Here is a 15,546-nt window from a genome sequence, read left to right on the forward strand (position 1 = left end):
TAAAAACCGTAAGCATCCAATTTAGGGATCTGACTCCTTTCGGAGTCTGCACTGGGGGGGGGGGGGGGGTTGTTCAATTTGTTAGGGTTCTTTTTTACTTGTCAGTATTTATTTTTAGTTTTTTCTTTCTTTTCTCTTTTGCTCCTTTTTGTTCCCCCTTTTTTTGTGGTGGTGGGGGACGGCGCACCATATTCAGTTTTCTTGTCCCTTCTTTTGCAATAGACTTAAAACATGTCTACTAATGATAATAATGTGAACAACCCACAAACAGGGTCTAATGTGAGATTTTTGAGCTGGAACATCAAAGGTATGGGAAGCCCACTTAAGAGATCAAGGATTTTTGCCCATTTGAAACGTCTTAAAGCTGACCTAGTGTTTTTACAGGAAACCCATATGCGCACCAAAGATCAGGTCAGGCTAAAATGTCCTTGGGTTTCTGATGTATATCATTCAAATTTCAATTCTATAGCCAGGGGGTTGCTATTTTAGTTGGTAAATCAATTCAGTTTTCAGCCTCTAAAATTATATCAGATAAAAATGGCAGATATTTAATTATTGGTACCTTATTTTATGTCCCAATTCTGTTAGTGAATATATATGCCCCCAATTTTGATGACCCAAACTTTATGAATAAGCTATTTGAATCTCTTCCTTCTTTAGATAATAATCTAATTATACCGTGTTTCCCCGAAAGTAAGACAGTGTCTTACTTTCTTTTTATCCCCAAAAGCCCCACTATGTCTTACTTTCGGGGTATGTCTTATATTGGAAAAAAATTGTCGAATTTTTTATTTTAACCATAAAATTAACATTTATTAGTAACCTGAACAGTATTGTATTACCGTATTTTAAGCAGGAGGTGGCAGTGACGAGTGCAGGGGACGGCGCAGTGACGTATGGAGAGGGGGACGGTGCGGACGTGGCCAGGAGGCGGCGCGCAGCTAGATGAGAGGGAGGCGGCAATACCCCCGTGTTTCCCCGAAAGACTTTCTGGGTACGGCTTATATTAGCCGACCCCCCTGAAACCCCCGATACGTCTTACTATCGGGGAAACACGGTAGTAGGCAGGGATATGAATTGTGTCATTTATCCCAATTTAGATCGGTCTGACCCATGCAGATTGGTCCCTTCATTAATGTCTAGATCACTCAGATTTCATGTTAAAAACTGGATGTGTTGATCTTTGGAGATTTTACAATCCCCAATCCAAGAAATGTTCTTTTTTTTCCCATTTGCATCGGTCTTTTTCTCGTATTATTTATTTGTCGACTCTAAACTAATTCCAAATGGTCTATCTGTTAATTATCTCCCTATTGTCATTTCTGATCATGCCCCTCTTTCATTAGATATTAAGTTTGCTTTTCAACATCGGTATGTCACGCCGTGGAGACTCAACCCTTTACTTCTTTCAGATGAAAGGTTCAACGCATTTATTGCTGTTCAAATTGATGATTTTATTGTACTAAATAAAAATGAGAGTAATCCAATTTCATATTCTTTACTCTGGGAATCACTAAAAGTGTTCTTACGAGGACAAATTATATCATATTCCGCCCATTTGAATAAGATGCGTAAAGCGAAATTGCTAGAACTTAGCATTGATATTACTAATCTGGATCAACAAATTGCTATTTCCCCCTCACCAAGTTTACTTAAACAACGGGTTGATTTACAGACTGAATTTGATCTTCTTACCACCAATGATGCAGAACGACTTCTCTTACGATCACGCTCAACTTACTATGAACATGGTGATAAGGCTAGCCGACTTCTCGCTCACCAGCTTCGCCGTCGGGCAGCTTCGCATATGATCCCACAGATAATGGACTCATCAGGCACTTTGCATTCTGATGCAAAGTGCCTGATCCCACGACCATCAATTCGGTTTTTCAATCATTTTATTCTTTGTTATTTAAATCTGAATTTCCAGCTAATCCTACTGAAAGGAATCAGTTTCTTGACGGTCTCAAGTTCCTGTGATAGATTCAAATGTTGCTACAGAACTTGACTTGCCTTTAACCAGGGAGGAGATTGTTGCTGCCATGAAAAGCATGCAAAGTAACAAAGCTCCCAGTCCGGATGGATTCCCTGTTGAATTTTTAAAAAAAATTCCAGGATAACCTATCCCCAATACTCTATGCGGTATACAAGGAGTCATTACAAAAGGGCAGTCTCCCCCATACTTTAACACAAGCCTCTATTTGTCTCCTCTTAAAAAAGGATAAAGATACAAATATTTGTAGCTCATATAGACCTCTTTCGTTAATAAATGTAGATGCTAAGATCATTGCTAAGGCTTTGGCTTGTCGTCTGGAAAGGATAGTACCAACCATTGTTTCACATGAGCAAACTGGATTTGTTAAGGGGAGGCAACTATTCTTTAATATCCGTACACTCTTGAACATTATTTACTCTAAAACCACCACTGAAATACCTGAAGTTGTGATCTCGATCGACGCTGAGAAAGCGTTCGACAGAGTTGAATGGGATTACTTATTTGCAGTTTTAAAGAAATTTGGACTGGGTGATGCATTCATTTCTTGGATACGTATCTTTTATATTTCTCCTCATGCTAGTGTCTCTTCCAATGGTATACAATCCAGTTTTTTCAGACTTTTCCGTGGCACTAGACAGGGATGCCCGTTATCCCCTCTATTGTTTGCTCTGGCCATAGAGCCTCTCAATCTTTTAAGGACCTCTTACACTTTTACTGGAATTTCCCGATTAGGTACAGAATTTAAACTATCTCTTTATGCTGACGATTTATTGCTGTACGTCTCAAATCCTAGTCTTTCCATTTCATCAATTTTATCTGCTTTTCAGAGATTTGGGTCTTTTTCTGGTTATAGAGTAAATATTGCTAAAAGTGAATGCTATCCTATCAACGCAGCTGCATTAAAGCTTTCACACTCTGACATCCCATTTAAGTTGAGCTGCTCTGGTTTTAAGTACCTGGGTGTCAGTGCAACAAGATCACTAAGCTCTCTTTTCGCTGCTAATTTTCTGCCTTTAATTTCTAAAATTAAATTTTACCTCCAAAGATGGAATAGTTTACCTCTCTCGCTTATAGGCAGAATCAATGCAATTAAAATGAATGTTCTACCCAAATTCTTATTTTTGTTCAATAGCCTTCCACTGTTTCTGCCAAAACATTTCTTTAAAATGTTAGATCAAGTTATTTCTGGCTTCCTATGGTGTGGAAAATCACCCAGAATCCGCAAATCCACACTTCAAAGATGCAAATTCAGTAGTGGATTGTCACTCCCAAACTTCCAGCTGTATTATTGGGCAGCCCATATTCACAAAATTTCATTTTGGTTTGGATCCTTGGACTTCCCATGGTGCAAGTTGGAGGCACAATCATGCTTCCAATCCTCACTAATTGCTCTTCTCACTTCCCCTATTACATCCAACCCCTCTGGCTTTACAAACAATCCAGTAGTTTGCTCTGTTTTAAAAATTTGGTGCCAGTTTAGGAGACACTTCAAATTTAACACAGCATCTACGCTTGCTCCTTTAATGAAGAATCACTTGTTTCATTGCGCCTGCCAAACATCGACTACTCCAAGATGGCGGCCCTCCGTCACGTCACAATAGTCAAGAGCGGTCCATGACCACCTACTCTTTTTTTATGTCTATGGTTCTCAATACCCACATTGCACCAGGCATGACGTCACGTGCAGAGAAACGTCTGCACATGGGTGTGCCTGTGTACCTACTATGGGTTTTAGGAACCTGTGCCACCCATAGAAAAACGACAAACGTCTGCACATCCCACAGTAACTCCTGAGAGGGTTACTGTGGAAACAATTATGGGTCTTACTTCTGGTGCCCACCTGAAGTAGCAGTATTACAAGGGTTAATTTGTAGTAATCTATGTTCATGGTAGAAGTTACATTTTCTTTTCAGTTATTGTACAATATTAAGTACAAGCGACCTATTTGCATACTGTATGCAAGTAGGTCGCTTAATTTTTTTCAAAATTATTTTTAGCTCATTTACATGTCTCTCCCCACCAGCAACAGTCACAGGCAACGTGCAATATATATATATGAAGCAATCCTGACTTCTCAAAAAATGCTCCAGGGTTGTATTTTGTTCAAGCTGCAGTATGTTACTTTAATAAACAAACCACATTTTTTTTCCATATTTGTTAAAATTGTCATCATGTTGTGACAGTTTGTTCTGAGACAGATGATCTGTGAAAAGTTCAATCTCCTCCAACTCCTACCTCAGCTGCTATTGCTGTTTGAGGTAATGTACCATTCCAATCAAAAACAACCAATTTTTTCTCACAGATTATCCCTCATACCATCCTGTCATGACATACTGACAGTTTTAAATATATATTGAAATATTTTTCATAAAAGTTGCATACTGCAGCTTTAATTTAATTTAGGAGAAGAAGAAGGGACAAGTCAGGAGGGAAAGTGGCAGCCGATATCTGTAACTTAAATGCATCTAGGGCTGTCTCTGTTCTACCTTAGATGATAATAAAAATATTTATTTTTGGGTATTTTTAGATGATTAAAAACATCTAAAATTATGTTAACATCTCAAATGTTTTTATTAACATTTAAATGCTTTTTGTTTGCTTTTCATTTAGATGATAAAAATATTATCTAAAATCTTTATTATCTAAAATTATGATAAAAATCATGGATGTAACTGTAAGTTATTGCACCAAGAACTATTGAATTGGGAAATTCTTTACATCTAGAGTTCTTTGAGGTCATGACATTTTTTTCCATCTACTTCTGTGTTTGTCTCAGATGGATCAGACTCGCTGGTGGGAGCAAGAGATTCCTATTGGTGGACCCATCCAACAGGGGCAGCTGCTGACTTACAACCTGACAGAACTGATCAAACCTGAGTCCTACCTGGTGCGTCTCACCCCCATCACCCGATATGGTGAGGGGGATGCTTCTGAACGCACAATCACATACAGCGGTGCGTTATTGTCTTATACATTGCTAATTACAACAACATTTTTGTGTTTGATGTCATTTTACGGATAGTATTTTTTTGCTATCTTAAAACATTTTAAAAATCTGAAAATTTCAGCGCTACAGCGCAGTTGGAATGGGTTGATGTGATTGGATGAAACATAAGTTTCAGCCAATCAGGGCCAATCATATGAATTGGGGTTCATTCATATGATTGGCCGAAGCAAGAAATCTATCTGACTGGTTGCTGATCATCTATTTAAAAAAGACATTTGTGTATTGAGATGTCAGGGGAGTTTCAAATTCACACACAAATGCAGCGAAACTCACAGGCCAGAAGTAGCTTGTAAATCAAGATATATTTGTGTTTGCATCAGATTCTTTAAATGTTCCAAATGTTTGAGAAGCAAAGTCTTCTGACATTTTAGCTATGCTTCTAAATAGCAGATACAATGGGTGTCTACCCATAGACATTTAGGTGTCTATGGGTAGACACCCACAAAATAATAGGATGTCTACTCTAAACAACATCAATTTCATTGCCAGTGATAGACATCTTTGCATGTCAGTTTGTACCTCCTTTTCAAATGTGCTAAATATAGATACAAAAACCAACACCCGCAGTCTGCAAATTATTTACACATTGTGCTGCCAGTATTTAGGAGCATGATCAGCATATGTGCTGTATATTTATGAAAGCAGGCTCACTAAATTTATAGTTTGCTATTTATTCTTTTGCTGATGCAATCAATTCAGTTTATAGTGCCAATTCACAAAAACTGTTGTCTCAAGAACTCTACAGAAAAAAACTATTACATTCAATCATACATACAGTTGAAACCAGATATTTACATACACTGAATAAAAAGAAAACATACACATTCTTTTCCTTACACATTTTCTTTTCATTAAATTCAAAAGTGTATATACAATTGTATCAAGGATAACTGTCTTTTAAACTGTATGACCTGGGTCAAACCTTTTGGCTTTCCAAGCTTCTCACAATAGTTTGCTGGAGGGTTGGCTCATTCCTCCTTTGACAATTCCTCCTAATTGACAGGCCTTACTCATACACATCTTTTCAAATTTTGCCACTACTTGTCCATAAGACTGAGAACAGGACTCTGTGATGCCCATATCACAAAATATTAACTTTGTCTTTAAGCCACTTTGTAACTTTCAATACCAACGACCACACCACAAAGATATGAGAGTAAAGGTTTATTGCAGGAAGTGGATAATGCGATGGATGAACTACAATAAAGAATTGGTCAGCTGGGGAGAATGCCTATGGATTGGGAGATGAAGACTCAGAGTAGGAGTTCAATCTTCAAGAAAATGGGTTTCATATATTTTTAAAAGTCCACACAGGACCAACCCAGATGGAACTTGATGGCAAGAATGAGGACTATTGAATGGAAGGAAGGAAATGGGATGAGGCTGATGGGATGGAAGGATGGCAAGAAGGAAAGGCAAAGAGGGTGAAAGAATGAAGGAGATAAAGTGAAATGGTTGGGGTTGCAGTAATGTAACAGAATGTGCAGTATGGGTGATCTGAGTATAAATAGGCTACTTGGGAAATTAGAGGTGTGGCTTTGGACATAGCACTGCTCCCAAACCTTAAATTAACATTTTTAAGTAATCCAAGATTAGTTGAAAATGTTGGTCTACATATGTTGTAATTTGTTCATGTTCTTGATAGTAAAAAGTTAATAGCAGGCCAATTATAGCTCCTATGAAAAGAAGACCAGCTGAGAGAAAACAAAAGGTTGTTTGTGTTTTTTGCAGATCATGGTTCTATAGGCTTTAGAAGATTAGGTCCGGAAAGCTAACAGAAATTGAAAATGTGTTGGTTTTCTGATGCTTATTTGCAAGTGATATACCTTGGAAAGCCAGAGCACAGACACAAGCATAGTGATGGAGAGTAAATGCAAACATCATTACAAAACTCTATTTTTTGCAATGAAGGTTTTGACTTTCTTAATCCCACTGACAACAATTGCTGCCAGACATTTTTTCTAACTTCTGGCTGGAAACTCTAAAAGAATTGTTTTGGCTTTTGGCTGCTAATTGAAATTTTAAAATAAAATAATAGGGTGTCTACTCGAGGCAATATCAGTTTCATGTATCTAGTGTGAAAGGTCACATGGCCAGACCTCTTTACTTCCTGCTTGTAACGCTGGAGGTAAATGTCTCCCACAAACCTGAACAAGAGGAAGTCGGTAAAATATTTAAATAAACAAATATAAATAAAAATATTTTGTAAATATGTTCTTTAAAGGGTCTGATACTGAGATGTAAAGAAATTATTATCCCTTCATTCATGTTTTAATCATAAGAAGAGTAAATGTAAGTGTGGCAACAATTGTTGCCCCTAGCATTATACATAGACAGCTCTATGCTGTGTGTCAGTGGTTTTCCTGTTTATTCTATATGCTTTGCTGTTCCCACACAGCTTAAACCATCAGTCGTTTTAGATCTTCCAGACCTGAAAGGACACAAAGATGATGTCTTCTACATCACTGTCATTCCCACAATTAAAAAAAAGCCCTCCCTCGCAAAAGCCGACTTTTTTCCACAAAGTGTGGCCTATGCACCAAATGACCACTACAAGATGACGCCACGCCTGAAAGTAGCTTAAGGACAGGGTCAAGGTCAGGGAGAATGTCCTCCCAGATGCAGATTTGTTCTTCGTAACATTTCACCTGAGTTTGCCTCATTAATGAAATAACCAAATGAGGTCAAAGGTACCAGGCACATTAAGACAGTGACATCTGCAGGATGTGGCATTGAATCTTTATGCATCTAAAATATTCTGAACACATTTGTAACCATTCTTTGTTATAATAGGTTATGCATGTCATGATTTTTCTTATGTTTTTCTATGTGTAAATAGGCCAAATTTGTGTAATTTAGTTTCTCACAGGCAACACTTGTTGAATTGTTCCCAGTGACACGTTGGATAGAAATCCTTGTTGCCAAGGATTGAAATGCATGCATTTATTTTGCATGAAATAAAATTGGGATTTTACGGGTTAATGTTGTTAGATTAAAATAAAAAATAAATCCCAAACTAATTTGAATGTTTCTGGTTCTATGCAGATTGTCTGATTGTACTTTTTTCTGCTCTTCTGCAGCTCCTGTTAACCCACATCTCAGTAAGTATCTGTCCCCAAAAACAAGCATTTGCAATAACTGTTTCTGTCACTGTCCCCAATCTGCCTTCTGCTCTCTCCTCTCCCACCTGGAGCCATTTCGCTCATCAGCCCAGGTCTTATGTTCACAGCAAAGAGAGTTCTGTTTGACTTTTTCTTTATATGCAAGAGATCAAATATTGCCCGTCTAAACTCCATAATCCCATTAATAATTGTAAAAAATGTATCCCTTCTTTTATTAATAAAATTACCCCACAAAATCAACTGCCTCTGTTAATGAGCTTTTTGCATTTCCCAAATTGTACCTCTTACCATGTCTGGTGTGTCATTGATGCTTAAGAACCAATCAATGGGTTTCTTTATTTCTTGAATACTCGTCTATTTGTCTGACAACAGAGTATTAAGTCTGAATTTCTCAGTGACGTTGCACCCAAAGGCAACTTGTAAAAAAGTTTTTTTTACAACTTTTTGGGCAGCGATCTGATAAAACCATTGTTTTGAGTTCACAATTGGTAACAGCTCAGAGTTAAACAGAAAGAAGTCTGTCCTGGAGTAAGAAGTCCAGAAAACAGAACTAAATCCAAACAGGAACTCAACACAAGAAAACAGTCCGGGGACCGGGCACAGGAGGTGAAGCTCACGTGGGCAGTACGGTGGATGGTGACGTCGGAGGTGGAGCAGAGGCCGCAGAGGGCGGCGACGTCGGAGGCGGAGGTTGAGCCGCGGTGGGCGGCGACGCCGGAGGCGGAGCTTGAGCCGCGCAGGGCGGCGGCGCAGGAGGCAGAGCTTGGGCCATGGAGGGCGGCGACGCAGCAGGCTCGGGGTCGTGAGCTGCGGAGGACGGGGCAGAGCGCCGGCTGCTGCAGGCACTGGAGGGTCGGGCGGAGCGCCGGCTGCTGCAGACCCTGGGAGCTCGGACGGAGCAGACACTGGAGACGCCGCACTAGCGGCAGGTTCTGGAGGGCCGGCAGGACGGCCGGCTGAAGTCTCGGGAGGAGCACTGGGAAGCTGCGCAGCGGGCTCGGGGTCGTCGGCAAACTCTGGGGGCGGAGCCACAGGAAACTCTGGAAGCTCTGGGAACTCTGGAGGCTGCTCATTGGCAGCGGGCACGGGAAACTCTGGGGGCGGAGACAGACGCCGCCTCGGTGCGGGGACCAGAGGTAGCGGGGACTTGCGCTGCCTCAGCGCAGGGACCGGAGGCAGCTGCAGGCGGAGCCCAGGGGCCGGGACCTCCGGCGGCTCAGGGCAGCGATGACGGCTTGCCCCCACTCCAGGCAGGGGGATCGCCAGCCGCGATCCCCACAGCAGAACTCCTCCAGCAGAACTTCTCTGAACCACCGCCACAGGCTCCACCATCTAATCCGCCTCATGCGTCTTTCACCTTCTGTATGGTCGTATCCTACTGTCATAAAGTGATGGTTGGTGGTGAGAGTGAACGCAGGGACCCAGGTTATGAGGTGATGATGAATTTAATGATAATTGTCCAGGTAAAGAACAACGGGGAGCACAAGGAACACAGGGAAACAGACTGGTACACACGACCTTAGACGAGGATCCAACGAAGAACACAGACAACAGGTGGGACTAAATGCACACAGGGGTAATCAAGGGAACGAGACACACCTGGGAAACAATCAACGGGGAAGACGCAGAGACAGGACTCACAGGGAACAGGATCACACAGAAAAAAACTCTAAAAACAAACACACAGAAACACGGATCATGACTGTCTGTTACTACCCAATAGTAAGTCCCGCCCACTCCTCACAACTCTTTGGACTCACTACTGCCCAGTTCTCTGTCTAACAGGTCCGGAAAACCCCCAGAAACTCGAGTCTTACCCTAGAGATAGTTTGTGGAGAATTATCTGTTTAAACTGGGGTCGGAAAGGACTCGTCTAGCTCTGACTACCTTCGATCCAGAAGTTATGACCCTTTACAGTTGAGGAGCAATCCGCTGAGTAGCCCTCACAGCGACATAACCCCTACAACCACTCCTGTTAACGGTAGCTCCTCTCCTAAAATAACGGCACTTGTTAACGGCTAGATTAAATTTAGTGACTTAGATTTAAGTCCCAGGGTCATTATTTTAACACTCACCAGAGGAAAACACAAAGCCTCCCTATCTCTAGAATCATGTATGTTAACTTTACCACAATTAGGAGAACCAACAATAATTAAGACTGACACAATTAAACTCACTGTTCACACTCCTCATTAGAATTTTAGAATTACAATTTTATTAAGCAAGCTTTAGCAGGGGCATATGACAACAGATTAAACTCCCAAGAATTATAAAAAGCAAAAACCAATATTATAATGAAATCAACTAGGATCAATCACATCCTATCCTTGTTCTCATGCCTAACCTGTTTCTCTAAATTCACTGAGCAAGGCTTTTGGGGGAAGCTGGTCAACTCATACCCGATGGTTCTTGGTCTCGGCAGCTGTAATCTTTTAGATGTCCTTGGTCAGAGTCTTTGTCCAGCCGGAGCAAAGTCCTCTTTACTGAAGAGAAGCGGAGAGAAGACTCACGCTTTCCATTAAACGTGCAGACTCTTTGTCTTTAAAAGACCTCCGTCTCTTTTCCAAGTCGGCTGCGGTGATTTGGAGAGCGTTGGGTAGATGCAGAGGAGTCGGTCGGATCTGGAACCGGAGGTAGTGGCCAGTGGAACTTGTCCCTTCTTATCGGCGTGAAGTCTTTGAGCTTTTTCCTTGGTTCCGGGCGTGGTCCTCCGCTGGTCTTTAGCCTGCTTCCCTTGCTGACTCCTCTTCTGCGCCTGGGACGAAGAACTCCGTTTCTCTCCTGGGCTCCACCTTTTAAACCCTCTCAACGTAGGGCAGCCTTCGGGGCAAGGCTGCGTAACCCTCCCCTTGCGTCTCACTGTCGGTAGAGAGTTCCATCCTCCCCAACTCCCTCGTGACACATTCCTTCCTTATTACTCGCTTGCTGTTGACCATATGCTTCTGATTAAGCCTCACCCATCGCTCCAGACATGCTTAGACATGTCCAATGCTGAAAGAACATGTTCAAACATATTCAATGCTTTACTCTATCCTTTTACCTCAGTATGTTCTTTCCCCACTAATCATCTTTATTCCTTAATAATCAATGAGTATCATACAACAATCAAGTTGTTTAACCTCAATTTCCATAAAGCATTATAACCTTCAGCTGATTCAAAGTACAGAGCATACATTATAGCATTCTTTGATTAAAAGTACTGAATATATGTTTTGAACATTCATTACAGACATTTCTTCATTGGCATGTGTATTATCACTTTATAATCATCATTTAATCATTATTCAGGGTATACTGTTATTCCTCAGGCCTTTATCCCGTTTTTCTGCGTGTACCTGGACAGATCTCACATACTCATACCAGATTTCTCGACATGACACAATCCATGTGATCGGTATCGATGATTGGCAGTAATCAGCCCCTCATGGGAGATCGGAATCGGCAGCAACAATTTTGTATCTTGGGGTACACTTAAATATTCCTCCTTCCTGATTTTCCAACTTTGTATTCTTTAATTTTGAAGGGTTTATTACTTTTTTCCAGAAGAAAAAAAGGCATCTTCTTATTATAGTCCTTATTAATGTATTTATCAAAATTATTCATCTCAGTTTGATTCTACCCCTATTCTATTTGGCCACATTAATAAATTAATTTACAATACTGGGTTTATGTTATTAAATTAATCATCAGCATTGTGAAAAGTCTAGGACTTTAGTTAAAGACTTTATTACACTAATCTTTATTGTAGTGTTTTAGGGTCTCAGTTTAACTGTATTGTCATCTTTTCAACTTTCCTTGGCAAGTGAATTCTTTCATGATCACTCAAGCTGGCTCCACTATTTGACCCCCCTTCCCCCCCCCCCACCAATTTTAAGCTTAGGTTGCATTCTACTTTAACATAAGACCTGGTTATTTAGATAGTTGCTTCCCATAAAAAAATAAGGAACTTTATATTTCCTTAGCTTCAGAAGAAATGTGCAAGGAGGGAATAATTTGTCATAAAGATACATCCTGTAAAAACGTCACCTTCCTAAGAAAATGGCCTAAGAATTTTTTTTTCTTAAAAAAAGTGATTTTTTGGCAATTAAAAGGGATCACTTTTGGCAAAAAGTGACATTATTTTAGGAAGGTGACAAAAAGCATGTTTATTCACTCTTTAGGATCATATTTGAGTATGTCTGTGTGTGTTTAGGGGAGTTCCACTGTAGTTTTGAGGAGGAGGCGTTATGCTCTTTCTCTCAAGACAAGTCGGATGAGTTTGACTGGATAAGACAGAGTGGCACCAAAGAGGGCACAACAAACACAGCGAATACAGGACCAAGCTCTGACCACACCGGCTCAAGTCAAGGTACACACGCACACAAACACAGACACAGACAGATAGATTCTCTATCCATCTGAGAACTTTGTATTGACTTCCATTTATTTTAGTAAGTAATTTATGCCTAACCCCAGAAAAAACTTGTCTGCTTGAGACTGGAGTGGGAGATGGTGCCTTAACTTAGTCTATCATGTTGAAGGAGAGCTGAGTTGGAAAGAGAAGGTCTTGATTATAGTCTATGTTTCTATCTTAGGCCATGAATGGTGCTACAAATGAACTTCCTCTTGTTGATGACTAGAACACACACACACCAGTAAATGGAGTGTTCAGTACATCAGAACTTATTCGGGAAATGTGTTTTCATCTCCTCTTTTCCATTAACTCTTTTGGAAAAGTCAAAAACCAGCTAAAACGAGCCCTTATTTTTATTTAAAAAAAATTAAAGAAGTCATTTCAAATTTGGATATTTCCATTACTCTTTTCTAACACAATACTTCAAAATGCGCATAAGAAATGCTGATAAATATGGTTTAAAATGTATTTAAAATACATTTAAATACCTAAATGTATTTAGGTATTCATAATTTGAATTCAAATAATTCAAATTATTTTAATTTTGCCATATCCTGAACAGATTTTGTCCTGTCAGTTAATAATTTTGATGTTATTTTAAAAAAAATCAAAAATGAAGTATTATTATGTGTGATCCAGGAGACGTGAACAGGAGCTGGATCAGCGGCTTCTGGAAGAGAGACAGCACAAATAATAAATTCAATTCAATTCAGCATGACTATTCTTTAGGCGAAATGTAAGAGAATGACGCTCGCTGATGGAAATGGTATAAATTAGCTGGATATTAATTCCATTACTTTCTGGAACTGAAAAAAGTTTGTCTGTGTTGGACTATAGAGATATTTTATATGATTGCTCCTTCACAATGTCTTAAGATGCTTGACTCTGCCTAGCGCTGTTCTTTGAACTTCATTAACTACTCCAAAATATCAACAGATCACTGTGGTTTATAGTGGGATGGCCTGTTCTGGCTACCTGAAGGAGCTCCCATTGTTCCATTTTTATGGACCATGCAATACTTGGACTCCTGCCAACCTATATTTGGACGCAATTGCATGGAGAATTGTTGTCTCATACTTTTCGCTCAAAAGAATTTGTGCTTTTTTTCTGTCCCTTTTGCCATGACTGAATTGTGCAAGAAGGCTTTCATTCATTCTTCTACCATATTGGAGCTTGTTACAAGAAACTTTTAGATGGACTGAATTCCTTTTGGTTTAGTGATTTTAAATCTAAACTCTAGGCCAATTTTATTACATGCACCTGTTTTTTTTGTAGCTTGAAGTCTTTTAACTGTAAAAGGGTTTTAATCTCAATGAGGTATTATTCTGGTAAAGGTGAAGGCTGCAGTAAGTAAATTTTTCAAAACTGTGAACGTAGCCTGAAAATTTTAACAAGCTCTGCCCCTTTGCTCTCTGCTGTGTCAGGCAGCCCTCAAGAAATTTGCTTCACAATTATTCAATCAAAAAAAATCTCAATTAAAAATAAAATTGTGGTCAAAACGTTTTGAATTGTAATGATTTTTTAAAACAAAAAACGTTTTTGTTTTAAAAAAGACAATTTTAAATGACAAATTTTTTCTCACGAAGTGAAAAAGTTACTTGCAAAACAAACTTATTTTTGTATGTCAGAATTTTTTGGGCCTAGTTTCTGGTTGCAATTCTCAAACTTTTTATCATGCTGGGTTCATGTCTTTTGACCCACATACAGGAGACCAAGAAATTATTTTGGAACAAAGATGAATTGTGAGATGTGTGATTCTTGTCCTGTGGGTCATCAGAACATGGAGAGTAGTTAGAGTAAAGGTAAGTTGATGGTTAACTGTGTGCAGTTAACCAATTCTGAGAAATGGAATGATCTTAGTTGGTTGGTTGAAGAATTTCTTCCAATTTCATAGAGATTAGGACAGAGCACAAGAATGACAGGACTTGAGTGGAAGTTTGATAGCTTGACCTGTAGTCAAACCTGAGCCCATATAAAAATAAATGTGTAATTAATCCAGGTCAACAGAGGAGGACTCACAGGAGCCACTGGGTCCAAACACCATCACCTCTGTTTTGTTTTCATTAAAATTATAAAAGTTCAAGGCCAACCAAGCTTTAATATCACCTAGACATGCCAGGAAATCCATCCATCCATCCATTTTCTTCCGCTTATCCGGGGTCGGGTCGCGGGGGCAGCAGCTTCAGAAGGGAGGCCCAGACTTCCCTCTCCCCAGCCACTTCTTCCAGCTCCTCCGGGGGAATCCCAAGGCGTTCCCAAGCCAGCCGAGAGACGTAATCCCTCCAGGGTGTCCTGGGTCTTCCCCGAGGTCTCCTCCCGGTGGAAAGTGCCCGGAACACCTCACCAGGGAGGCGTCCAGGAGGCATCCTTACCAGATGCCCGAGCCACCTCAACTGGCTCCTCTCGACGTGGAGGAGCAGCGGCTCTACTCTTAGTCCCTCCCGGATGACCGAGCGTATCACCCTATCTCTAAGGGAGCCCAGCCACCCTGCGGAGGAAACCCATTTCGGCCGCTTGTACCCGTGATCTTGTTCTTTCGGTCATGACCAAAGCTCATGACCATAGACGAGGGTGGGAACGTAGATCGACCGGTAAATCGAGAGTTTCGCTTTTTGGCTCTGCTCTCTCTTCACCACGACGGACCGGTACAGCGCCCGCTTCACAGTAGACGCTGCCCCAATCCGCCTGTCGATCTCCCGCTCCCTTCTTCCCTCATTCGTGAACAAGATCCCCAGATACTTAAACTCCTCCACTTGAGGCAGGACGACCCCCCTGACCTGGAGAAGGCACTCTGCCCTTTTCCGGCTCAAGACCATGGCCTCGGATTTGGAGGCACTGAGCCTCATCCCGGCTGCGAACCGCTCCAGTGAGAGCTGCAGATCACGTTCCGATGAAGCCAACAGGACCACATCATCCGCAAAAAGCAGAGATGCGATCCTAAGGCCACCAAAACGGATCCCCTCAACACCTCGGCTGCGCCTAGAAATTCTGTCCATAAAAGTAATGAACAGAATCGGTGACAAAGGGC

The 15,546-nt window shown here is 40.7% G+C and overlaps 1 protein-coding gene across 8 annotated transcripts in view; it reads left to right on the top strand.

Moving 5' to 3' along the window:
* Nucleotides 1–15,546, top strand: part of LOC103458078 (MAM domain-containing glycosylphosphatidylinositol anchor protein 2-like) — a 209,606-nt gene that overhangs the window by 167,385 nt on the left and 26,675 nt on the right. For 6 of the 8 annotated variants that reach the window (XR_014085738.1, XR_532533.3, XM_008398631.3 and 3 more), the window contains 3 exons: nt 4,773–4,950; nt 8,084–8,104; nt 12,318–12,473. Coding sequence is in view for 6 of the 8 variants with exons in the window: in XM_008398631.3 (XP_008396853.1) it covers nt 4,773–4,950; nt 8,084–8,104; nt 12,318–12,473 (355 nt within the window). In the remaining 2 variants the exon portion in view is untranslated. Of the gene's footprint in view, nt 1–4,772; nt 4,951–8,083; nt 8,366–12,317; nt 12,474–15,546 lie in introns of those variants that run through there. The other 2 variants (XM_008398633.3, XM_008398638.3) reach the window with 2 other exon arrangements.

Source organism: Poecilia reticulata, chromosome 22 (genome assembly GCF_904066995.2).
Source record: "Poecilia reticulata chromosome 22, P_reticulata-male-v2, whole genome shotgun sequence".
Taxonomy (NCBI): domain Eukaryota; kingdom Metazoa; phylum Chordata; class Actinopteri; order Cyprinodontiformes; family Poeciliidae; genus Poecilia; species Poecilia reticulata.